Source organism: Sminthopsis crassicaudata, chromosome 1, assembly GCF_048593235.1.
Source record: "Sminthopsis crassicaudata isolate SCR6 chromosome 1, ASM4859323v1, whole genome shotgun sequence".
NCBI classification, from domain to species: domain Eukaryota; kingdom Metazoa; phylum Chordata; class Mammalia; order Dasyuromorphia; family Dasyuridae; genus Sminthopsis; species Sminthopsis crassicaudata.
The window spans coordinates 41,820,515-41,847,700 of record NC_133617.1 but is presented as its reverse complement, the minus strand read 5'-3'; the positions used below and the strand labels follow the sequence as shown (position 1 = coordinate 41,847,700).

At 36.6% G+C, this 27,186-nt stretch overlaps 1 protein-coding gene across 2 annotated transcripts in view; it reads right to left on the bottom strand.

Annotated features, from left to right (window-relative positions):
* Window positions 1-27,186, bottom strand: part of ADGRD1 (adhesion G protein-coupled receptor D1) — a 435,558-nt gene that overhangs the window by 396,898 nt on the left and 11,474 nt on the right. Inside the window, exons 3-6 of one of the 2 annotated variants that reach the window (XM_074299710.1) lie at window positions 18,016-18,099; window positions 15,369-15,464; window positions 12,470-12,583; window positions 307-486 (exon numbers count right to left, since the gene is read on the bottom strand). In XM_074299710.1, the coding sequence (XP_074155811.1) occupies window positions 307-486; window positions 12,470-12,583; window positions 15,369-15,464; window positions 18,016-18,099 (474 nt within the window). The remainder of the gene's footprint in view (window positions 1-306; window positions 487-12,469; window positions 12,584-15,368; window positions 15,465-18,015; window positions 18,100-27,186) is intronic. The other variant, XM_074299712.1, reaches the window with a different exon arrangement.

Genomic DNA, 27,186 nt, shown 5'->3' with positions numbered 1-27,186 from the left:
ACATTCCTTTAATTCCCAACCTATAACAGATATTTAATAAATGCATTTAGAATCAGTTTGAAAACCACACATGCATGATCTGTGGCAGAGGGGGAATGCATGTTGAAATGGTGAGTTTTAAAACCTTCCCTAATGACACTCAGAAGCAATAAGTTTATACCAAACAAACAAGCTGGTAGTTAAGGATTATTATCAGAATATGGCGAGTCTGTTCTTTATCATTGAATGCTTTGGGTCCTATCAAGAAAGGTATTTGCCCCTTCATAGTCTCTAAGCAGAAGACTAACAGATAGCTCTGACATTTACCTGGTGGGCTGAAGCTGGCTTCCCACTTCATGGAATTCTCACGGGTGTAAAACTCCACAAAGCCTTTTCCTTCACTGGAGCAGACCTTGAATCCACTGGAAATAACCTGCCCTCCATAGGCTGGGAAGGCTGTCCTGGGCTGCTCTCCCTGGGTCTTCCAAAAAAACGAAAATGTGACTCCTAAGAAAGAGATTCAGTTATCAATGAGATGCAGAAAGTGTCAATATTCAGGCATAGCACAGATTTGATTTGATTTGATTTTTTCATCAAAATGAACTCTTAATTGGTCTTCTTAACCCCGGTCTCTTTCTAATATACCCTCCACAGAACCACCAAATTGACATTCTTAAACCTAGAGCCAACTCTTTTTGTATGCAATAGGGAAAAGGAAGAGGAATGTGCATTTATATAGCACCTACTATGTGCCAGGAACCATGTTAAGATACTTATTGTCTATATAACCTTAGACAATATTCTGTCCTCTTTAAAACAAAATAGTTCTTGAGGCCCTTTCCAACTGGCTATCAATAAGCCAACAGGGCCTATTAACTTTCAGAAGCTCCCCATTGCTCGTGGGGCAATATAAACTCTTTACCCTGCATTTGCAACCCTCTGTAACTTTACTCCAGCCTGTCTTTCCAAACATGACCCATGACTGTTCTTCACAAATTCTATATGTTAGCCAAATTGGACTCAACTCTATCTCCTTCCTATAAGGCTTAGGCCATGTCCTGAAGGCACTACTACTGTAATCTAAGCCTTTCAAAACCCTCCTCTTCTTTCAAGTGTTCTTAGACCTTCCCTTATATAGGGCTTCACAAGCCTTCCAGATCCCCAAGTCCTGGGTAATCTTGCCTTTCTATGTTTATCTATATAGTTTTTCTTCCAGGGTATACCATCCATCCCTTTTAGGTACAAGAGAATGTAAGAGCCTTGCAGGCTGGCATTGGGTCATGGTTAACTTGTATCCCCAGAGGCTCCAGGCCCATCTCCTGTCTTAATGATCTGTCTCTGGCCACTGGACCCAGATGGCTCTGGAGGGGAAAGTAAGGCAAGGGACTTACACCGTTCTCCATCACTTCCATCCAATGCATGTACATGTCATGCTGTCACTTCCCTCATGTCATGGACAAACAACAGGGACTTAAATGTTGTGAGTAATAAATATTTGTTGAATTAGATTGGATTGAATTGAATTAGATCTGAATGATTGGGGAAAGTTCCTAGCTGCTGAGGCTTTTAGTGAACAAAACCTGCTTTCTTTTTCCTTTAGTAGTCAGAAAGGTAAAGGAAATCTTATCACATTTCCACCCACAATTGCAGAATTTCCATACTAAAAAATATTTCAGAACCCATTCAGTCCAGACCTTTCAAAGACATATGTCTCCTCCATAACCATTCAGAGGAATCATCCAGCCTCTCCTTGAAGACTTCCAGGGAGGAAGAACTCACTATTTCCCAAAAGAAGGTTCCACTTTAGAACAGCCCTAATTATAAGGATCTGTTTTCCTTTTTTAAACCTAAATGCCTCTTTACAAATTAGAGGTGCAAGGGACCCCAGAGACCTCCACATTTCACAAATGAGGAAACTGAGACCCAGAAACAACATTAAGTGGCTTCCCAATATTCTATAGGTAATAACAGAACCATAGGATAATAGGATTAATTCATCACTTTTGCTGCTGTGTTCCTAGGAAGTCTCCATTCCAAGAACTGAACTTCTCCTTTTAACATAAAAATTTAATACAATGGAAGCCTTCTGGGAGAAATACCCCCAAGCTCATTCCTCTTCAGGGTCTCAGCTAAATTATTTTGGGACTTAATTCTAAACCCAGACTCAATCTTAAAGAACTCAGCCATCTCCTTCAAAACACTCTTCCACATGATATTCTTTCAAACTTGCAGACTTCTGTCATACACCTCCCCCACCAGATATTCTCTGTATGTGTCAAATGCTTTGAAGACAGTGAAAGAACTAACTATAGGCAAGCTAGATGGTGCAATGCAAAAAAATGCTAAGACTGGAGTCAGAAGAATTGGCTTGAGAGCCATCCTTAGACCCTTACTAGCCATATGAATTTAGATGTCACTTTACTTCTGTCTGCCTCAGTTTCCTTAACTGTAAAATGGGGATCATAAGAGAATCTACTTCTCAGGATTGTTATGAGCATCATAATGAGATAATATTTGTAAAGTGCTTAATCAACATAGTAGGAGTTATATAAATGCTAGCTATTAGTATTGCTATTGTTATTATATATATACAATACATATTATAAATAATATTATATTATCTATAATATATATTATATATTGTCTATATATGATCTGGATTCCATATCCTTCACCATCTTCATAGTCCTCCTCTAGATAGATCTCCAGATTGTCAAAATGCCTCCCAATCCTATATTTTTTATGTAAAAAGATAAACCACTTAGCCAATTAGTTTCCTTAAGTAATTACAAAGAAACTAAGGCATTTGTTCTTGAAACCATCCCTCACTACCAACTTAGTCCAAAAATAATACTTGGTCACTTCTAGAATAGACTCTTAATGATGGAAAAAACAGTGATCAGCATAGCCTAGACTTCCAGTGGCACTAAAACCAGGAAAAATGCCCCCAACTCATTCCTCATCATAATCTCCTGGGGCATGGCTTGCCTCATCATTCTCTGGAACTATACACTGAAAAGTGAAATAAATAAAACTCATGGTATAATTTTGCCATAAAAAGAAAATAAAGTAAGTCCCAAAAGGAGTTGTAGAAGTAAATTTTTCCAAATGGCTTCAGCAGCATATAAAAATTCTACTTGGGCAAATCAAAATGACATCCTGCTTCTGCCAAAAGCCTGTAGTAGAGCAGTGTGGGAATGTCTTCCCCAGGAAAAATTTTAAGAATATAGAGGTTAATAAGAGTGGGAAGATTTTTGCCTGAAAAGTCTTATATTTGAAGAAGATTTAGTTGATTCTAATCTGGTGCATCCCAATATCTACACGGTAGGAAGCAATCTGGACCTTCAGTCAAAGGAACTTGAATCAAATCCCCATTCTGCTTATGAGTCCTTGGACAACCTCATTCTCCTCCTCTGTAAAATGGACAAGTTGAACAGTTATCTCTGAGATTCCTTCTAACACCACGCTATGAGCTGATGTCTCCAGTTAATACTGTAAGATGGAGGAAATCAGCCCAGTACTGAAAGAATGGAAGCTCCTTGAGAAGAGTAACTGTTTCATTTTTTGGATTTGTAACCCTAGTGCATGACTTGTGATGTTTTTGGTAAAATGTCTATTAAGTTGAGTATTGAAGTTGCTGAAGCTGAAAAGAAATTTGAGTATTTTCCCTTCTCTCAGATACTTCTCAGCAAAGAAAATAAGATAAATAGAGGTCATTACATTTCTGAATAGAGCAGTAGACTTGAAATTAGGAGGGGAGGAGAGAAAGAATGGAAAATAGTGAGATGGGGGGCAGCTAAGTGGCGCAGTGGATAGAGCACCAGCGTTGAATTCAGGAGGACCCGAGTTCAAATCTGGCCTCAGACACTTAACACTTCCTAGCTGTGTGACCCTGGGCAAGTCACTTAACCCCAGCCTCAGAAAAAGAAAGAAAAAGGGAAAAAAAAAAAAAAAAGAAAAGAAAATAGTAAGATGAAGAAATAGGGTCTGGTAACAACTAGATAGAGAAATAATATGTTCATCTCCCTTGTCTTCAAATAAGGAAATGGAATGGGGACAGAAGGGGGAAATGCAGGGGCATGGAGGGAAAGAATAATGATACTTGTTCAAGGTCACATAATTGGCTTGTGTATGGAGTCCAGAATTTAATTGGACTCATATTCCAGCATTCAACTGTATTATACATATATCTAAGTCTAAAAGCTTACTATTAAAATGCAAATATACTCCTAAAAAGAATATTGTAAGTAACTTTAGGATTTTAACAACTATAATGAAAATCACTTTGTTGGGCCCTTTCCAGTTGAGGCAACTAGATTTTAGGAGTGTAGGTATCCAAGAAACAAGCAAAGGGGAAAAGGAAATAGATGCTGAAATGGAAGATAGGAGGACAGAAAAAAAAAAAAAATCTCATATTATGTATAATTGACACCAGTACCCTTCTCTACACAAATGGGAGAATCAGATGCAACAAGTGCCTCCATCAAAGTAAAAAATTCAGGAGAGAATATGGAAGCCAAAAAAGCAGAAAGCCCACTTTTTTAAAGCAGAAAGGAAGTCCCTCCAATCCTCTGATACCTTATTGTGCTATGGAATTGACCACTGCTTCTTGAAGGTTAGACTAACAGATTTCAACTCCTGATAGGTTCATAGAATATTATATTTAGGACTGAAAAGAACCTGAGGAAAATGAATGTTGGATATATTAATTATTACGTGAATCTGTCCATTGCCTCAGACTCCAACCTCTGAAGATCAGGTCATTTTCTGAAGATCATTATAGAATAAGGTAATTACTCCCATCCCCCTCAAGTCATCTAAATACCAAACTAGCTTGGGTGGAGCCCCTTTCCTCTGCTTACCCCACAAATAGAAGCTACTTTAAGCTATCTCCCTACCAGGGGACTTCCAAGCTCCATGCTCCCATCCTCAACAATGAAGTAATAGGAGGGAGCAAAGAAGTCTTAGCCCAACTCCCCATTAAAACATCCACCAATCAGCACTGCCTTATGATTGACAGGAGCTGTCCAAATGATGCATTGTCAAATCAATCAGAAGGAAGATAACGTAGGTATAAAAGACAGGGGTAGTCTGCTCCACCACTGCTGGAGCTAACTGAATTACATTTTACCCAAGATTATCCAACTTACACTTTCCTTTAAGTACAAATCTATCCAGGGGAGACTCAAGATTAGATAAAGTGAACTGGCCAAGATCAATCCTGGAGATGATTTCTAAGCTAAGTGGACATTCTATTCGAAAGCCCATCTCCATTTATGTTTTTAAAAAACTTTTTAAAATGATCTCCCTGGACATCTAAAATGTCTCACAGCAGCGGTGTCAAACTCAAATAGAGAAGGAGGCCATTTGACCACATATCAGGATCCGTCCCAGCCACTTGCTGACTTAGAAAAACACATATTAACATTATCTGTGTTCTATTGTATTTGTTAAAAATTTCCCTATTACATTAATCTGATTGCTCCATTCAATGTTGCACATACCTCTGCCTTATATAACACCATTTTGATGAATTAAGTGTAAATGAACCTGGGACATACAAATTGGATTTTACTGGGAATCCACTGGGCTTTCAAGATAAAAGCTAGGACCATTCAAGGGGAAAATGTTGTTTGAGCTCTCAGTAAAGCAAAACTTTAGGGGAATAAAGGACAGTTACAAAAAAGAAAAGAGAGAAGAAGGAAGGGAAAAGGAGAGGAAGGAAGGGGAGGAGAGGAGAGGTAAAGTGTCAAGTCTTTCCATCTCAAAAATAATTCCCCATCCTTGGATACAAAAGCAGATACCTGAGATTGGTGGGTTGAGATGGAATGATGAGAGAATGTCTTCTATACAATCTTGAATTCTCTTTCATGCTTACAGAATATTTGTGCCACAGAGACTAGAAACTCTCCTAACTTCTAGGGGAGAGATGTTTTCTAGAGTATTTTCCCTTGCAGCTTTCATAAACAAGGAGTAGAACTCATGACTCTTATGTGAGAAAAGATTTGGACTGCCGGAACTAATTAAAGAAAGTCTTTCTTCACGCTAAACCACCCCATTCCTGGGTTTTATGCAAAGTTAGTCCATAAAAAAGGGTGGAGAGGGCACAGTAATCCTTAGAGGTTTGAGCTCATGGTGGGGCCATTTCTCCAGCCTTGGGAATGCCTCCAGCTAACTAGCAAAAATCAAATACAAAACAGTCCTGAATTATGTACCACATCATGCAGAAAAGTATGTTCAACATGGCCTCAGAGGTCCTACATTCTCATCCAGGTGGTACTATTTACTACGGTTTTTGAACTGGGGAACTCCCTTCATCAAACAACCCACAAGCACATATATTAAGGTCTATGTGCTAGACATTGTGTGTTAAATACTGGGTACACCATGTTTAACATATGTTGGACTACTTGACATCTAGGGAATAGGGTGGGGGGAGAGGGAAAAAAATTATAACACAAGTTTTGCAGGGGTTAATGTTGAAGAATTATCCATGCATATGTTTTGAAAAATAAAAAGCTTGGGGCAGCTAGGTGGTGCAATGGATAGAGCACCAGCCCTGAAGTCAGGAGGGCCTGAGTTCAAATCTAGCCTCTGACACTTTAACACTTCCTAACTGTGTGACCCTGGGCAAGTCACTTAACCCCAATTGCCTCAGCAAAAAAAAAAAAAAAAAAAAAAAAAAAAAAAAGGAAAAAAAAGCTTTAATTAAAAAAAGTTATACAATATATGTATATATATATATATATATATATATATACATATATATACACACATATGTATATATATTTATAAAAATAAACAAATATTGGGTATACAAAGAAAAAGCAAAATAGTTCAGGTCTCAAGAAGTTTACATTCAAATGACAAAGGGGAAACATTGATTAAGAAAAGAATACAGACTGACCTATGATTTTATTGATATAGGAAACTGTCTACCAACATAGGTCAAAGGAAGTCTGCAACTTATATTCTTAAATAGTTGTTGTCTAGAGTATAAGTAGGTATATTTTAAAAACATGCAAAATAAATGGGTTTATCCAGGTTTCAGTTTTCTCATCTGTAAAATGTAAGTATTAGACTAGAGAGGGACTGCCCCCAGCATAGAAAAGTCGGTGACTAACAACATTTGTGAGGGTATCCTGTAGAAATGAGGCTCAGACCAAGGACACTGGAACATCCTCATCATTCATCTCAAATATCCTTTCCAGTCTTAAATTCTTATAATTCCAAGTCTTTCCATGATACAACATTGTCTAGATTGTCTAGAGATTTCACTATTCTTTCTCCTGTTCCATTTCACTGAGACTGTCCTAACCATGTGGGAAAACTCAAGATACTCGAGCTTTGACCTTATTGTTGGCTCCATCCAATAGTTTGATAATAAAAGAGTTTGTAGCTATAAATAAAAATATGATATTTTCGTTTTCTGTTGATTTGAACTTCTAAGTAACCCATGTGGACTGTACACTCAATATGGCAGTTAAGTATAATATGGTAGCTAAGAAAATGAAGGCAATCTTGGGTTACAAAAAAATAAAGAACTAAGGAGATAAACATCTGCTGTTTTCTACTCTGATCAGAATATAACAAAATTATTGTATACACATTTTAAGGACATTTACAAGACAGAACGCCTAGAAAGAAAAATTAAACTTGACCAATGGCTTTAGGTTGGTGCCATACAAGGGATAGCTGAAATTACAGGAAATGTTCCAAGTTTTCCTTCAACCAAAAAAGTTGAAACATGAAAAAAAGACCCAAGGAAGACATGATAACCATTTTCTTAGTGTCTCAAGGTTTATTATAGAAAAGAAGGATCAGACTTTCCCTACTTCCCCTAGTTTCAGAAATAAGAAACTAACAATTGGGAATTGCAAAGAGGTAAATTTAGTCTTGAGGTAAGGAAAATCTTAAGAATTGATGCTCTCAGTGGTGGCTAGGTGGTCCAATAGATAGATCACCACTTCTGGAGTCAGGGGAAGTTTCTTAACCCTGATTATAGAAGAAGAAGAAAAAAGAAGGAAGAAGAGAAGGAGAAAGAGGAGGAGAAGGCGGAAGAGTATTTATGCTCTCAAAGGATAGAATAGCTTGCCTCAGAGTACCATGGTTTCCCCCTCATTGGAAGTTTCTAAATAAAGGCTGGATGACCAATTATTAAAGATACTATAAAGATATAGTATAAAGATATATTTTACTTGGAATAGGAATGACTTGGATTTAAATTGGGATTTCTTCATCTTAGATCCTTATGCATTTGTACAGAATTGTCAGTCACTGGAAGTAAAGGAGATTCTTTGTAGACTAGGTCAGTAAGGTAGTATAGTAGATAGGTGCCAAGTCCGGGAAAAGGAAGACCTGAGTTTAAATTCAGCCTCAAACACTTACTAGCTATGTGACCCTGAGCAAGGCACTTAACCCTATTGGTCTCAATTTCCTCATCTGTAAAATGAGCTGGAGGAAAAAAAGGAAAACTATTACAGCATCTTTGCCCAGAAAACCCGAATGAGGGCATGAAGAACCAAACATGACTGAAATGACCAAACAACAACTAACAGAAGTTGGACTCCAATGGTCTGTTCCAGCTCTGACATGTTAAGCTTAGGATTACATGATCCATAATCTTTTGTGTTCCCTTGGAAACTCTGGATACAGCAGGCTCTCTCTTTGCCCAAGAAGGGTCCCTTCATTTGGTAAAACTCCTGGTTTCAGAGATATCTCGGGCTTCCCTAAGTTAGGATTCATTGGTGACCATGTCTCCAGTCTATGCACTTTGAATTCTCAGCTCTAATACTCATTGACTACATGAATTTCCTTATAAATTCCTCTGCAAAGTGGGAGTGATGAGGAATAGATGAGCTCTTGGGTCCCTTCCAGCTCGAAATTTAGGCTCCTATGATCTTATGACCTCTTTCAACCTCCATATGTTCATTTGTTAAATGACATGACCTCTAAGATGCCTTCCATCTCCAAATCTGTGATCCAAGCATCTTCTGACCTCTGATTTATTTTTAATTTAGAGGCACAGACAATAAAAGCCTGTTTATAATATTTTTCAAACTCAGGAACAGATTGAATCAGGAAAGTGTAAACCTGGCCATGTTTTGGGGCCTTCAAAACAGTTTTCCAAAGCTTTTTGGTTTCATCAAAGCTCAAAACATGTTTTCTCAAGTACTTTCCCGCTGAATTAGAAAGCTTTTGTTTATTTTGATTGAAATGTAATCCATATGTCTCTCTGAATCATTTACAATTTACTCATCACCATGTTGTTTTGATAAGGCCGTGTAATTGCCAAAAAACCTTTGGAGCCTTTGTAGAAGACTTTCTTTAAAATCGTTTTTCCTAGATATAGGAAGTTATTTCAAGCCAAAACTAAATAGATAGAAGGAGGGACCTTGGCTCAAAGGTGGAAGAACTATTCTTCACTGAGTTTTCATTTTGGTGTGATATGTCCTCCCCTCTTCCCAGAATCTGGAGTACCAGAAGCCTGATTTCTTTTCTGAAGAAAGAGTAATTCTCAATTATTTACTTTGTGGATTATTCATGGGATAATGCATTTTGCCTTGTTTTTAATCCCAACCAGACTATAAACCATCTATGTCCACTGTGGATTGGAGACACGGGGAAATCCAAACAAGCTTTGCTATGCCCTAAGTTTAACAGAATTCAGAAAAAGGATTTGTTTTTTTTTTTTAAAAAAGAATCAACTCCAAGTTACATACTCCAAGATTACCAAGAGCTCCTTCTTCTCTTTCATTCTTTCTACACTATCTACTTGACTTTTAAAGTCCCTTCCAGGTCTAAATCTATGATCCTATAATCTCAAAAATCCATTTATATCATTATGCTTTCTTTCCTCTCTGATAAAGTGACCCTTTTCCCCAGGGCCAACATTTCAATTTGTAGTCTTGATTTTATTCCATTCTCTTTCTCTTTCTCTCTCTCTCTCCCTCTAACTCACTCTCCCTCCCTCTATCATCCTTCTCTCTCTCTCTCTTTGTTTCTCTCTGTCTCTTTCTGTCTCTCTCATACACACATATGCATCTTTATCCTTTTTTTTTCTTTTTTAAAATTTCTCATTTCATTGTGTTGGGGGCCTGGGGGATAAATATTTTTTTAATATATATTTTACACTTAAACACAAAATGAGAAAGAAAAAAAAAAAACTTTGCCATATACATAGCAGACCATAAGAGAGGATTCAATATAACACAATAAATTTCCATTTCAAGAACATCTATATATCTTTATTCTTTCTCTATGTACTAGTTCCTTCTTTGCTAAGATAGATAGATGGATGGACAGATGGATAGAAAGATAGATAGATGGATGGATGGATAGATAATAGGTAGATAAATAGAAGAAAAGAGAGAGGTAGATAAATTGATTAGAGAGAGAGATAAAATGAATAGAAAGATATCAATAAAAAAGAAAGATATCGATAGATAGATAAATGGATAAATGGATGGATAAATAAGTAGATAAATAGAAGAGAGAGGGGTAAGTAAATAGATTAGAGATAAAATGAATAGAAAGATATATAGACAAATAGGTGAGGGGTAGTAAATAGATTAGAGAGAAATAAAATGGATAGAAAGATATCAATAGATAGATAAAAGGATAAATGGATGGATAAACAAGTAGAAAAATAGGAGAGAGGGGGGGTAAGTAAATAGATTAGAGATAAAATGGATAGAAAGATATATAGACAAATAGGTGAGGGGTAGTAAATAGATTAGAGAGAGAGAAAATGGTTAGAAAGATAAATAGGTATATAAATAGGAGAGAGGTAGGTAGATAAATTAGATAGATAGGTAAATAAGTAGATAGGAAGAAAGAAAGAAAGAAAGAAAGAAAGAAAGAAAGAAAGAAAGAAAGAAAGAAAGAAAGAAAGAAAGAAAGAAAGAAAGAAAGAAAGAAAGAAAAAGAAAGAAAGAAAGAAGAAGAAAGAAAAGAAAGAAAGAAAGAAAGAAGAAAGAAAGAAAGAAGAAAGAAAGAAAGAAAGAAAGAAGAAAGAAAGAAAGAAAGAAAGAAAGAAAGAAAGAAAGAAAGAAAGAAAGAAAGAAAGAAAGAAAGGAAAGAAAGAAAGAAAGAAAGAAAGAAAGAAAGAAAGAAAGAAAGGAAGAAAGGAAGAAAGGAAGAAAGGAAGAAAGGAAGGAAGAAGGAAGGAAGGAAGGAAGGAAGGAAGGAAGGAAGGAAGGAAGGAAGGAAGGAAGGAAGGAAGGAAGGAAGGAAGGAAGGAAGGAAGGAAGAAAGCCCAGGTTGTCTCTTCCTCCTTAAAAATCCTTCACTTAATTCTTCTATACTCTTAAGCTATAATCTTATATATCTTCTCCTTTTCATAGTCAAATGCCCAGAAAAAATCATCTATGCTTGATCCTAAATCCAGTGACTTTTTCTTAATCCTCATCCTTTTTGATTGCTATACTAAATGGGACAATTCTGACCACTCCCCTTCCCACCTTCTCCTGTATCCCTAAATTTTCATAATATTGCTCTCCTTTGGATCTTCTCCTGTCTCTCTGGCTACTCCCTCTAAGACTTTCTCATCCTGTCTATTAACTGTGGGAGTCTCCCAAGTGCTGGTCCCAGGCCCTATTCACTTTACAAACCCACTTATTCAGCATCAGCTCCAATTAGGATCAAATGTCATTTCTATGCAGATAACTCCTAGACCTATATATCTAGTTCTAGTCTTTCTCCTGAGATACAGACTCAAATCACAACCAGTTAGTAGACTTTTCAAAGTGGATGGTCTATAGGCAGTTCAAACTCCAAATTCATCTTGCCCAATAATTCATTCTACAAGCAAACTAAATTATTTGGTATTTTCTATAAATGACATTCATATCCCATCTCCAGACTTTTGTATACCTCATGACTAGAACATTCCCTTTCTTCCCCTTTGTCTTTTGTTATTCCTAACTAACTTCAAGGTTCAGCCCACCTGCTAATTCTTAGGAAAGACTTTTTCTCTTCCTTTCTAGTTATTCATCACCCCACACCCATTTCAGTAGTAGAATGCTGGATTTAAGAACCAAAAAGACTTGAGTTTAAATTCTGTCTCAGACAGTTATGTGATCCTGAGAAATCATTTAATCATTCTCAGCCTCAGTTTCCTTTTCTGTAAAATGGAGATAACAATAGCACCAACCTCCCAGAATTATTGAGGATCAAAAAGTCAATCAAATAGGTAAATCACTTTGCAAACCTAAAAGTCCTCTATAAATGCAAGAATTGTTTTGCATTTTGTGTTGCTTTGTGTGTGCATGACTTGTTCCCACTTATCCACCTGGCTCCTTCACCAGCCCCAACCCAGTAGAATATGTTACTTGACAGCAAAACTCCTTTTGTCTCATCTTGGTCGTTATATGTCCAATATCAACATAATGTCTGCTTAATAAATGTGTGTTTAATGAATGAAAGTTAGAGTTAAAAGTAACCTAAGAGATCCCATTTTCAGAGCATAATAATGGATCCCATCACTTACCTTCAGGATCACATTGGGCCGGGTTACTAATGCAAGAGGTTTTGTAATACAGTAATGTCACTCCTCTCTTCTCTCGGAGGTAAATGCCTTTACTGACTTTCCCTTCTACAATGTCTAGGCAAAGGGAAAAAAAATAACAAAATCATCCTTTGATCATCCTGTAGGGTAAAATCTTCTGAGAACATGAGTCAAATATGTAAGTAACTAATGTGGTTTTTATAATATTTCTCACTAGTGGCTATTCCCTAAACTCCCAATGGAGATCTGAGCCACTGACCTGAGCCTTATCTATGCTTTATTGCTACAGAAATTACTTTAGAGCCTTTCCTTTCCCACCTCCATAGTTTACTTAATTTAAAAGGGTAATATTTAGGTTCAAACTAGAATTTAAAATTACTAATGCTAAAACTCCATCTCCTTCTGCACTGTAATTAGGGGCCCCAATTCCCAGATTTCAAAATAAGCTTTATTTTTTCAAATGAAACCCTCTTGGGGAGGACTTAAATAATACATGATTCAATAAGTCTGCCAATTATCAATCTAAACAGTTTCATCTTCCTGTTTCATACTTCCTGTTGTCTTTATAGAGCCAATGTAATTCAATTTGATTCCCAGAGCCAATATTAATATAACTGACAGTAGAGGCCTGGTACAAATGGTTTATGGAAGAGATAAGAGAGGACTATAAAAATTGAGTGTCATTCAAAGTTTATAGTTCATTAGTTTACTAGTTGTCAATACACCACGTGAGCTGCTGAACTATGTGTTTAAAGAGCCCATGCCTATCACTTGATTATCCCACATAGTGACCTTATCTAAACCTCCTTCATCATCATCATCACCTGATTCAACTCACCGAGTTTTCTCCAGTCAACAGAAGCAGGACGATGACTGACTCTAAAGGCGTCTGCTCAATGATGATCATACATACTCCATCCAATTTATTTTTTCATGGGAGGATTTTTTTTTCATTATTTTTGTTAAGGGAGGAGGAAAGGTAGCAAATCTACATAGCAAGGGAGACCTTGCAAGTCATTTTCTCAGTTAATGTAGGCCATGTTGACAATCCAACCAGTTTATTCTGGATCCCAAAATGAATTGAGATCTTAAGACCATAGATTTGAGTTGGATAGGATCTTAAAAGGCCACTGGATCCAACCTCTTCACTTAACAGATAAAAATGCTGAGGCACAAAGAGATTCACACAATTTTAAGACAGATTTTTTTTTGACTGCAAGTACTGTACTTTGTTCACTATACAACATATCCTTTCATGATCTAGTTTAAGAGGGCTCCTTGAGAGAAGGGACTTTTAAAAAAAATATTCATTAATGTTATCATAATCCAAAAAGAAAATGTTTTAAGACTTGCTTCGGAAAACTTCAACAGGATTCCAGTCCAGAAGGGAAGAAGTTTTAACATTTATATAAGGTCAAATTTAGAAAACTTTCATTTATAGTTATAATTATTGTTGTTATTGTTGCTGTTAATAATAATGATGATGACAATAATAATAATCCCTCATATTTATGTAATGCTTTGAGTCTCATAAAGTACTTTGCTGGCATCTCATTTAGTCTTAACTACATGTGACAGACTTATAATAGTCAGCACAATAGAGATTTCCAATGAAATTTTTAAAATTATGATTTTAACCCCCCCAAATATGTAGACTATGGAGAGGTCTTGGGCAAATTCATGTTTACAAAAGGACAGATATTATATTTGGTTTTGTTTTGTTTTCCTTTGTTCTGAAAACAAGCTGCTTGGGGGGAATCCTGAGCCCACTGTAGACACTATAATTCTAAAGTCAAGTCTATGGGCATTTATGGCCACCTCGAGGATCAACTATAAAGAAAGACCCACTGTTGGCACTATAATTCTGAAGTCAAGTCAACAGCATTTATGAGTCCCCTCCAGAATCAAATATAAAATCCTCTGTTTGGCTTTTAAAGTCCTTCATAACCTACTCCCTACTCAACTTTCCAGTCTTCTTATATTTAATATCCCTCACTATCCAGGTCTGTGACCTCCTTGCTACATTCCAGCTCACAGCTGCTCTGGCCATTTTCTCTGTCTTCCCCCAGGCCTAATCTCTCTCCCTTCTCAACCTTTACCTCCTAACTTTTCTGGCTTCCTTCAAGTCTCATCAAAAATCCAACCCACTATAAGAAGCTTTGCCTGTTTTCTAGTAATTCTAATACCATCCCTCTGTGATCATGTCCAATTTCTCCTCTAGATATCATATTTCTTCATAGCTCCTCACATATTGAATTCTGCCCTTAGACTGTTGGATCCTTTAAAGCATATTGTCTTTTGCCAATTTTTTTTGGTAGTCCCAATGGGACAATGGAGTCCCAGGCAGTTCCATGCACAATGCCTGGTAAATAGTGGGTGCTTAATAAATGCTTGTTGACTTAGAAGATAATTTACATCCCCTTTTATGTGCTATATCAGGATTTCTTAACCTATGGTTCACAGATCACCCAAAGATCCTTTGTCTGAGATTTCAAGGAGTCTATGAGTAAAAGGGGGGAAAAATCACATTTTTATTTTCACTAACTTGAAACTCAAATTTATCATTTCTTTCATTTACTGAGAAACAGGCATCTGAAAAGCCAGATTCACCAGATTGCCAAAGAGATCCATGACACAAAACAAAGGTAAGAACTCCTATGTTGTAGGCACCAATAGTTCAAATTATTTTTTGCAATTTCTAATCTTTGCTTTCTATAGTGTTCATTGTAGGTTTTTACTATATTCCCTGGAACATTTCCCTGGAACTTCCCTGTTATCCTAGAAAGAGGTAACTTAATTCAAATAAGAAATCAGGTTGGCCTTTAAATAAATCGCAGGTCCAAGCTTGACAAATGCAGCACAAAAATATTTAAGTCCTCACCTACGGTTGCAGAGAAGTTAGAGTAGGCAGAGTCATTGGTATATACAAAGGTAGAATTATGGGAGGTAAGCACAGTGAAGTTGTGGTTTCTTAATGCTGGGTGAGACAACAAAAAAAAGGCAGAACAGATGAGTTAAACACAGAGTCAAACAGAACTAACCATATCTCTCAACATAGCAAGGAACAAACATATTGGGGAGTAGTCAGTCATTTCCCTTGAAAAAATGAGGATCATTTTCTTCCCAAATTTCCCCACTCCCACCATCGCTTTTATGACCCCTTTTATTTATTCTTGGGAAAATGAATAAATAACATTATCAGTAACACTAATAATGTATAATCATATCATCAATAACACCATGAAGAATCCATTTCTAAATCCCTGTTATCATAGTTCGTAGATTTGTCAATAATAGCTGGTGTTATGAGAAAGGGGATCCAATTTGTTGGTACTAGCTCCCATAAGATTAAGTAGTTGAGAGGTATGAAACTAAATTCAACAACACAATGGCTTAAAAAAAAGAATTATGTAATCATGATGTTATGATGACTTATGGAACAGAATGGGATGAAAACATTCACATGATATTATGACAAATGGACAAAACAAGAGACTTGAGCCACAACAAAAAACAGAGCTTTCTGCATGCGTACAGCATGGTTTTTAGCCAACTGACATCTTCCCTACAGCAAAACAGTGATGGATTAGGACTTCTCTGCTTCAAGGACTTGTGAACAAACGAAAATATTCTAACATCACAGGATTATGGAAGTAATGACTTTTTGAAAAATTAGGTTTCCTCCTCCCCTTTCCAAAAACATAAATGCAGAAATGTTGTTTATAACCTAGGTGTAACAGTCTTGACATCCACATTATGGACCAATCATGTTGGGTCAAGTTTTACTATGTAATTGATGTGCTTGGACAGAGAGGACATTATTTAGCCAGAGAATAAATACAGAATCTATGTAACAAACCATGTTATAAAGGCACATTTAGGACTAAAAAAAATCAAACTTTGCAGATTGAAATAATAAAGTAGGGGTGAGGTGAGGAGGAAACCATATACCCAAGAATATTTACATATCTCTCTGAAATATTTTCTGCTACTATGTGATGGACAAAGGATTGTTTCAATAACAACTTTCAATTTTGGGTGACATTTTCTCTCTGGGCTCCTTAATGACACCATTTAAAGAAAAATAGAATGTTAAGATGGGGAATCATTTACTGTGACCTGATCTGGCCACATACCACAGAATCCAAGGAGACCTTTTTTTAATTTCTAAAATGCAAAATATTTTGGAGAAATGCCAAGGCCAAAGACATGCAGTCACTTGATGGTTTTTCAAGCGGGACTTTCATTACTGCCTTCTGAGTAGGCAATATGAAGAAAATCGTTATGGTGAAGTGACCATTATGGTTCATTCTGCCATCTTCTCCATTAAGTCTCTCTTCCAGATACTAACTCTAGGATTAACAGAGTCTCTAGCCTTTAACTCAGCTGCACCCCCTTCTCTACAGGTTCTGGGAAGATTTTTTTTTTAAATGTTAGCTGAACTGGAAATAAAGATTCAAAGATTTTGAATGAAACAAAATAGCACACCTGGAGAAAATGGAAGTTTGCTAGAGTAAAAACCCAGGATTCAGCAATATTGGGCCTCCCCATCTCCAACAAAAAAACAGAGGGAAAAAAATCCATTTCCCTAGAAATAGATCATCTATCAGAAAGTTAAGGCCAACATACAATGCAAGCCTAGGTGTACACAGTAGCCCAAATGTTTAATGCATTTATGAGGGAACTGTCAATGAATTTTATTCCAAAAAAAATAGCACATCCTTAAAAAAAAAATGCTTTCCATTCAAAATTATCCTTATAAAAGAGGAGAAAAATTCAAAGTAATGTATTTTTTTGAAGCAGACTGAGAGTGAATTTTTAAGATTTTAAATTAAATTTTAATCCTTTTTTACAACATCTGAATAAAGCTATAACCATAATTTCGGCACACTTCATACCTTGGGAAGGATTAGGGTGCAAGGAAAGGGGAGAGAGAAGGACAAGAATCTTTTATTTCAGGGCTGGATAAGGGCATTGTTTGATAGGGAAATGACTTTTCTATGGGTGACAAAGAACACCTGAGAACTACTTGTGAAGAGTTATTTGAGACATCATTGAACTTAATAATGTGGCCAGTGCTTTGGCAAAGGAGTTGTTTAGTCTCCATTTGGGCACACACCTACAATAAGATACTTCTGCCTAAATAAGGAAATATGAAACAGGGCTTTTAAATGGAGACATCAGTGTGAAATCTCGGGACAGTTTTTTTGTTTTTTTTTTAAAGGCTGGAGGCAAAGAAAGATTTTAATGAGATTCTGAAGTACTTGAAACTCTTAGTCTTTGGGTTATAAAATGTCTGAAAATGCTATTAAAATGTCTCTGAAATGCAAAATTATACAGGGAGGGGGGAAGAGTGGAGAACAAGAGGGCTGCCAAAATATTTGTTGGCAAATCCATTCCTACTACCGTGGCTTCAAAGCAAATACCATTCACTTCTGTTTGTCCTGTTCCCTTTTAACTTACTGACAGTGACACATTCTTAGGTTTATGTCCATTGCCAAGGCCCCCCTGTGATCCCCTGGGTCTACCTCCTGTTGTATCCTGAAGCTCATGAATTCCATCCACAGTTTCCAGTGGCCAGTAATGAGAAGCGGATGCTAACACCTCGAACCCTTATAAAGAAAAATAAACAAATGAAAACCATTAGAGGAGGTGGCTTCAGGTACCTGGAGGGCTATCACCTGAAAGAAGCATTAGCTTTCTTCTATTTGGTCCCAGAGGACAAGACTAGGAGTCAAGGCAGAGGAATTGATCCCAGAGAGACAAGTTTAGACTAAATGTCAGAAAAAATTGCTAACAATAAGGTCCCAATAGAGATAGTGGATTCCAACTCACTAAAGGTCTTCAAGCAAATTTGGGGGGGGAGGAGAAAAATACACACACACACATATATGTATAAAAATTCATACAAATATAGAGTATATTATATATACACATACTGTAGAAAAAACTCTATATATGACCACTTGTAAAGTACATTATGCATGTTCATTTTACAAGTATATGTTAAATATTTAACATGTATGGGACTGCCTACCATCTAAGGGAGGGGGTGGAGGGAAGGAGGGGAAAATTCGAAACAGAAGTGAGTGCAAGGGATAATGTTGTAAAAAATTACCCATGCATATGTACTGTCAAAAAAAAAAAAAAAAGTTATAATTATAAAATTAATTAAAAAAAAAAAAAAAGAAATCCCAAAAACAAATAAAAAAAAAGTATATGTTAAATTAAGTGACCACTATGACCTTAAGATAGTAAGATTATAAATTTAATACTGGAAAAGACCCTGAAAATTTACTGTGTATCTATTAGCATATGGCTTTCTCCCCAAGATTGTAAACTCCTTGAGGTCAGGGACTGTGTTTTGCCTCTTTTTGTATCTCAAGCACTTAGCATAGTGCCTGACTTGTAATAAGTGCTTAACAAGCATTGATTGATTCTTTAGGTCTAACTCCCTATTTTTTACAGAAGAGGAAACTGAGAGTGAGAAAGATTAAATGGCTTGCCCAAAATTATAGTTAGTATCCAGGAGGGACCTGAACTGTACTCCTTATCCAGGCTTGCCTCTCATTCCAGCTCAAAGATTCCTTAATTCTGATTAATACAGAAGATAAATAAGTTTTCAGAATAACCAGAAGTGACTGGGTCCAAAGGTTAGTTTGAATGTGGACAATGTCTACATTGTTCCTCTTACTCAAACAGAGATCGAACTAGGAATTCTGTGCCTGAAGAAATACAACAGACCCTTTTGGACAAATGGTTCAAAATACAAATTAAAGAAAGAGGGAACAGCGAGGGAGGTATTTCGTGCCAGTCTGCCATTTGGAAACTTCTTTTTTCTCATTCAGTCAATAAACATTTATTAAGTGGTACAGAGGGTACAGCAAAGAAAGCCAAAAGGCAGTCCCTGCCCTCAAGAAGTTTGCAGTCTAATCAGGGAGCCAATAAGCAAATTACATACATATAAACAAGATAAATTTGACATAATTTACTAAAATTAAGGATCAGGAACAACTTCTTGTGGAAGATGGGATTTTAGCTGGAATTTATGAGATAAAATGAGATAATAAACAGAAATCATTATGTAAACCTTCAAGCATTCTGTTAATGCTAGCTGCTATTGCTATTTACTGCCTACCAAATACTAAGCTCTGCTGTTTCCATGCTGCTGAAAGACCATAAATGCTGTCAATACCCTTTGAATTTGGCACCCTGGGACAAAACCTCAACTGCACCAAATTTAGTCATAGTTGTATTCACATGATGGCAGAATGGATCTGGTAGCATGTGCTTACCTCTAGGTAAGGAATAAAGTGCTAGGCTTGGACTCAGGAAGAACTAAGTTCAAATCCTTCTACCCCTTATTAGCTCTATGACTTTAGGTAGGTGGCTTCTACCTCAGTTTTCTTATCTGGAAAATGAATAGGTCAAACTCAATGACCTCCAAAGACCTTTCTACTTCTATGTCTTTGAATTTATGATGTCAGACATTGGCAATCTATTCAGATAATTGAGTCATTTTTCTTTAGTTTGCAATTGTCTGATGTGTAGACAGCCTCAATGCATGTTGATCCCACAAGATGAGCTGGCTATATATAGCAAAGGTTAACATTGAGTCCACCTTTAAAAAAAAATAGTGTAATGACATATTTGGTGTCCTGTGGATACAATTATTGCACCCCTCGAATGCTCTTCAGAGACTTTGACATATAAAAGCAAACAAAAAAAAAATGATCTATGACTTTACTATTGTTTCCACTAACATCCTTTTTTTCTTTTTAATTTTTCAGTCCAGACCTTTGATTTCATTGGCGTAGGCTAGATTGCCTTTGGAAAATTGCAAAGTTCTTTCCATGACCCCAAGCTTTTCCTTGAAACAAAGGTCCATCTTATTAATGCCAATGTTCTTACCAAGTTTTTATAGGGCTATAAGTCATGAGATACCATAGTGTCCAAAGAATTGAAACTGTGGATCACCCTGGGGCCAATGGACAGGTGCATGGTGGGCATGAATGAGCAGCAGCATTTCAAAAGTGAAAAAATGCCCAAGAGAAGCAATAGAAAGGAAATCATCACAGAAACAACTAGCTAGGAGGGAAACAAAGAATTAAACAAGTATCAAGAATGAGAGATAAGAAGTGCGTTACTCATAACCAAGCAAGATCTCCTAATACGCTGGGTGATACTTCTGCTGAATTTATGAGAGGATATGAATGATAGCCATGCAGGTAAGTATTATGTCAATTTGCATCGACAGAGAGAATATCCACAAGGAATAAAATCATAGATCCATTGGAGTACTAAAGGGGAATTCCTGGTATGGAACTTTCCTCTGCTGACATAAATCAACCACTCATATGTAACTTAAAATTTAAAATATATCTTTGTCATTAAGAGATTAAGTGACTTTCTTAAGTTCAGATAGCTCAAATATATCAAAACTAAACCCAGGTCTTCCTGATTCTGAACACCTTCCTTTATCCACTATGCCACGCAGACTTCCTTTCAATCAGTTACTAGGATATTCATTCTGAGCAGCAAAAAAAAAAAAATTGTATTAAAACCACCCTTGACTCTTTTTCCACTTCTCTAAAATTCATCCTGAAAGAAACATCTGAAAAAATAATATCAGTTCTACAATGAACAGATGCTCTGCCTTCAGAGTCTTCTCTTTCATAAAATAAACTCTTCTGAAAATAAAGGAGAGCTGGTTTCCCTAAACATCTTTTCCATTTGCAGCAGGGTCACTCAGAGTTCCAGGTGGAGAAACTAACAAAAGCCAAGTCTTGGAAAGGTCACTCTTTCCTAGTGGCAACCTGATTCCCAGTATCCAAAATTGGTAGATGCCAAATAGAAAATGAAAAAAAGAACCAAAATGTAAATTGAGGAGTAGCTGTAGGCTGCTTGGGGTTAAGAGCTAAGAATCCTGATTTGATCTACTTTTTTTGCAAAGTATGGCAATATAAGTGAAGGCAAAATGTGCACATCAGATTTTTATCATAAATGCCTAATTAGACCAGGATGAAATCGTCCCCTCTCTCATGTCTGCTGAAATGCTTGCCCTCTCACCTCTGCTTCTTTAGTCTCTCTTAATTTGTTTTAATATAATTCCAATTTCACATTCCTCAAGAGGTCTTTCCTAATCTCCCCAGATACTAATGCCTTCTTCATCTCTGCAATTACCTTGCATCTTTGCTGCATTTATCTTATTGTTGTGCTTTAGTCATTTTTTTCAGCTAAAAGTCCAATTTTGGGTTTTTCTTGGAAAAGATATTGGAATAATTTGTTGTTTCCTTCTCCAGCTCATTTTACACATAAGGAAACTGAGACAAACTTAAATGACTTTCCCAAGGTCACACAACTAGAAAGTATCTGAAATCAGATTTGAACTCATGAAGATGAGTCTTCCTGATTCCAGACCTGGTACTCGATCCATTATGATACTACTTAGCTATGTTATCTAGCTTGTATATATTTTGTTACTTACATGTTGTTTCAACTATTATTATGTAAGGCAGGAATTGTTTTTGCCTTTCTAGCACAGTACAAAGCACATAGCAAGCATGTAACTAATGTTTTTTGATTGATTGATTTGAGAAACGGTGGAATACTAGAAAGGATTAAACAAATAGATGTGTGACAAAATGTCTCCTGAGGGTAAAAAAAAAACAAAAAACAGTGGTATTCAAAGATCTCCCAGCTGTAGAAGGCAATCTGAATATGTCAATCATAAATCAGTCCCTATAGAAAGGTCCTATGGATTCTATTAAAAGAATGATCCCCATGTGGGAAAACAGGGACACTGACACATTGTTGGTGGAATTGTGAATACATCCAGCCATTCTGAAGAATGATTTGGAACTATGCTCAAAAAGTTATCAAACTGTGCATACCCTTTGACCCAGCAGTGTTACTACTGGGCTTATATCTCAAAGAGATCTTAAAGAAGGGAAAGGGAACCACATGTGCAAGAATGTTTGTGGCAGCCCTCTTTGTAGTGGCCAGAAAGTGGAAACTGAGTGGATGCCCATCAATTGGAGAATGGCTGCATAAATTGTGGTATATGAATATTATGGAATATTATTGTTCTGTAAGAAATGACCATCAGGATGAATATAGAGAGGCTTGGAGAGACTTACATGAACTGATGCTGAGTGAAATGAGCAGAAACAGGAGATCATTACATACTTCAACAACAAAACTATATGATGATCAATTCTGATGGACGTGGGTCTCTTCAACAATGAATTGAACCAAATCAGTTCCAATAGAGCAGTAATGAACTGAACCAGCCACACCCAGCAAAAGAACTTGGGAGATGACTATGAACCACTACATAGAATTCCCAATCCCTCTATTTTTGTCCGCCTGCATTTTTTATTTCCTTCACAGACTAGTTGTACAGTGTTTCAAAGTCTGATTCTTTTTGTACAGCAAAATAATTGCTTGGACAAGTATACATATATTGTACTTAATTTATACTTTAACATATGTAACATGTAGTAGTCAACCTGCCATCTGGGGGAGGGGGATGGGGGGAAAGAGGGGAAAAATTGGAACAAAAGGCTTGGCAATTGTCAGTGCTGTAAAATTACCTATGCATATATCGGGTAAATAAAAAGCTATTTTAAAAAAAGATTTATCTCCTTTTTTCACCTAGATAAATGTTTATACACATACTCATACATGCACCAGGTGGCTATATAGACATTTATCTGATTAATTCAGGGGAGTTTTAAAAGTTCTTTTTGGAAAAGGTAGCAGGGGTTTACATACTGACAAAAGTAGAGATATATGAGTCCTGTTCTTCATGACACTCTTGCAATAAGGCAGAATCACTCAGACTATGCTGTCTAAGCAAGAATGCATTGGTTTATAATGAACAGAGGACGAGTCTTGGAGCCAAGGTCACTTTAACTGGCTGTGTAGTCCTGGACAAGTCATTTAACCTGAGACTCAATTCCTTCATCTGTAAAATAGGGATAATAATAACACTTATGCCACAGAGGTGTTATGAGGTTCAAATGAGATAATGGATATAGGTTTTTCAAACCTTGTTGAATAGATGTGAACTGTTTGTTTTTGTTTGTTTGTTTGTTTGTTTTTTAAGGCTGGGGTTAAGTGACTTGCCCAGGGTCACACAGTTGAATGTCTGAGATCACATTTGAACTTGGGTCCTCCTGAATTTAAGACTGGTGCTCTATCCCCTGCACCACCTAGCTGCCCCTTTATTATTACTAATACATACTGTACTATTAAAATGAAATACTAGGAAAGGGCTCAGTGGACATACTGTTCCAACCATTCTAGAAAGGAAAAGGGGTTGTCTTTAAAATAATTGCCATTCTTTGTGAGTATATATGCCTAAGAGGCAGGGGTCAATTGAGTCCATAAATAAATCATTCCCATCCCAACTAAAACTTACAATATACTGAAGCCCACTATCCTAATCTGGTGAGAACATCTCTATTAAATCAAATAATCAATTAAAGGAGATGTGAAAAATCTTCAATCAATTTAGAAGCAAATGTCATTGGATGAAATTAAATGAGCTATAAGCTATACAAGAAATGTACTGGAATTGGCTTCCTCTTTATCCTCTCTATTCCTCTTTTTATTCCTCTCTTATCTATATAAGATCCAGTGGATCTTATATAAAATAACAAGTCAATTCAGAATCCAAGCATTTGAGGATTTGCCATCCAACTAAACCTCTAAGAAGGAGTCCCTTAGGCTAGAAAGGCAAAAGAGAAGGACCCTTATTTCCTCCTCCACTAACCAGAGGATAACCTTGTGAACTTCTAAAGATTGGAAGACTTGGAAATCCTCTCAGGTTTCCTAGGTTTGTCCCCAGAACAGCAGTAGTAAGAGGCAGCATTAGAAATCAAAAGCTAAGGATGAACTAGACAGAGAGGAAATAAAGCTTTAGGATTCTACAAGGAGCTGGATTAGTCAGTACCCATGGAAAAATTCATGATGGGCTCTACAAAAAGAAGAAAAGGACTTCCAACAAAGGGACTTCCAGGCCCTGTGGGTTTATTCTCTTGCCACATATTTTTTTCCTACCATAAGTTCATTTTCCTCTGTATATACTTGCAGAAGAATGTGCTCCAGGTTTGGAAGGATGACTGGATCAACTATTCTTACTGAAACACCTTAGTGAGTACTAGTTTCCTTTTTTAAAATATATTTAATTTTTTTAATATTCAATAAGTCCTCCTTTTGCTGCAAACATTTATTTTACATGATTTAATATTGAATTCACAAAACTGACATATATTCCTTAATTCTTCCTTATGAAAATACTATCACATCAGACAGTAAGCATAGATTTTATAAACAGTTCATTTTCTAAGTCTATTCTTGATTATGTCCCATACATTTTCTTTTTTCTTTTATTTTTAAATAAATTTTAGTTGATCTATTTTTGCTTTTACATGGCCTAAATTTCCACCCTTTCCACCCCAAATATATGTTCCTAAAAACTAGTTAGGACTGGTTGGCTAAGTAAAATCAACTAATAATCAATGAAGGAAGAACACTGTTGAGGTCTCATGAACTAGGGGGGAAATCTAACACCTAGCATCATGAAAAGACACTATCTGGATAGCCAAACTATTAGTACAAATTGAGGAAGTATCCACAGAGTTTGAGCTACACAGAAGCATTAAAACATACAAAAGATCATTTTAGACTCAGCTTAAAAAATGTAGTCTTCCTCTCTAATCTTTGAAAGAGTTTGTCAAGTAAACATCAGATTTCTCAAGACCCTCTAACAGGCTTCAGAAGACATCTAAATCATATCAAGTTGGGAGGGAGGGGGAAATGAGCCTTTACACCATACAAATCAGATTTTTATTGCCTATTTTTATATGTCCCTGTTCATAGGGCTCCCAGGGATCTATATATAGATCCCAAATCTATAAGGAAAATTGGAGATCAACAACCAAGGGCTGTTAATTAATATCCAGGTAGACACAGAGACAGAGATAGAAATAGACAGAGAAAGAGACAGAAAGATATAGGGACAGAGACAGATAAAGATTATATTTAAGCCTAATTACTTTGTAATCCTATTGATTTTATTTTATGTGTTTTAAAACATTCCTCTGTGAAATGATTGATAAGCTTCAGTAGATTGGTAAAGGGATCAAGGACAGAAAATGGTAAGAGCCTATGAGTAGTCCAGTCCCTAGCTGCATAACCTTGACTGCTGTCTGCCTCAGTTTCCTCAACTGTAAAATGGGGATAATAACAGCACCTATCCCCTAATGTTGTAAAGATCAAATGAGATATTTGCAAAGCTCTTAGTTTATAGTATCTGGAAAATAGTCAATGTTTGACAAATATTTTGCTTCATTTTACAAATAAGGAAACTGAGGTCCAATGAAAGGATCTGTCTTGATCGTTCCTAGCAAACTTCTCCCAAGGGAAAAGGGAGACTCAGTCCTGAGTTTTTGCCATCTTCACCGTATTTGGCCTCTTCTTCTCAGACCTGGATCTGTATTCAGTGGGGGTTGAAGTCCCTGTTCTTTTAGAACTGGATAGAAGTCAGCTGTTCATTCCATACCCGGGCCAGCCAACGGCTATCCGGTGAAAAAGGGTTTTGTTTTTTAGGTTTGTTTTTCCACTTCATAAAAAAAGTTATCTGCAAAAGGACATGTTTATAAACTAGAAAAATGTGATCTGTGATGACTTAGTCAATATCTCCTGTGATTCCTGCTTAATGAACCATCTCGACTTCACCCTTTGCCCATGAACAAGGTGCCCCCACCCTATCCCCCCAAAAAAAATCCTGAAGCCCATTAGTGAACAAATGCTTGATTCTATATTTTTCTATTTATATCGTGTTTTTTCTCCAAAGAGAGTATTCCTTCCTCAAGAGCAGGAAGGTATACTTCATTTTTTTATCTTTGCCTCCTTAGCTAAGCTTGTCAAACAGTAGGTGGGAGAGACAGAATTTGAACCCAGGTCCTCCAATTCCAAAACCAATGAAATTTTTTTCCCAGCATACCACATGATTTGTAATGTCTAAGGTTGTTTTTAAAATTCCTTATAACTTTAGTAAGCAAGAAGGCCTCTTCAAAAATGCTGGAAGGAGCCTCAAAGGAAATCTATTCCAATCTCCCTCATTTACAGAAAAAGAAATTGAAGTTGAAAAAAGTTATGTGATTTGTTTAAGGAAGTATCAGAGATGAAATCTGAATTCAGATCCTTTGACTCTAGTGTTAGTGATCTTATTCCATTAACATCCCATAAGGCAATTTCAACTTCCAAACATTTTGAGGGAAGTTAGCCTAGAGGTAGCTAGGATGGAGTACAGGGCCTAGATTCAGAAAGCCCTAAATTCAAATCCCTTCTCAGATACTCACTATGTGGGCAAATCTTTCTGCTTTGGTTTCCTGAACTGTAAAATGGGGACAATAATAGCACCTATTTCCCAAAGTTGTTGTGAGGATCAAATGAAATAGTATTTATAAAGCACTAAGAACAGTGCTTTATAAGCCTGGCACATTGTCCACACTTAATAAATGCTTATTTCCTTCCTTCTAGGGAAATGGGGATCTGACAATAATCTAGCTGGTCACGCCAAAGTCGACTGGCAGACTAAATAATACCAGATAAAAATATCTACTTAGGTCCTGGAATTCCCCAGATTGATCATTTTAGGCAGATCCATTACCAAAACACCAGCTCTA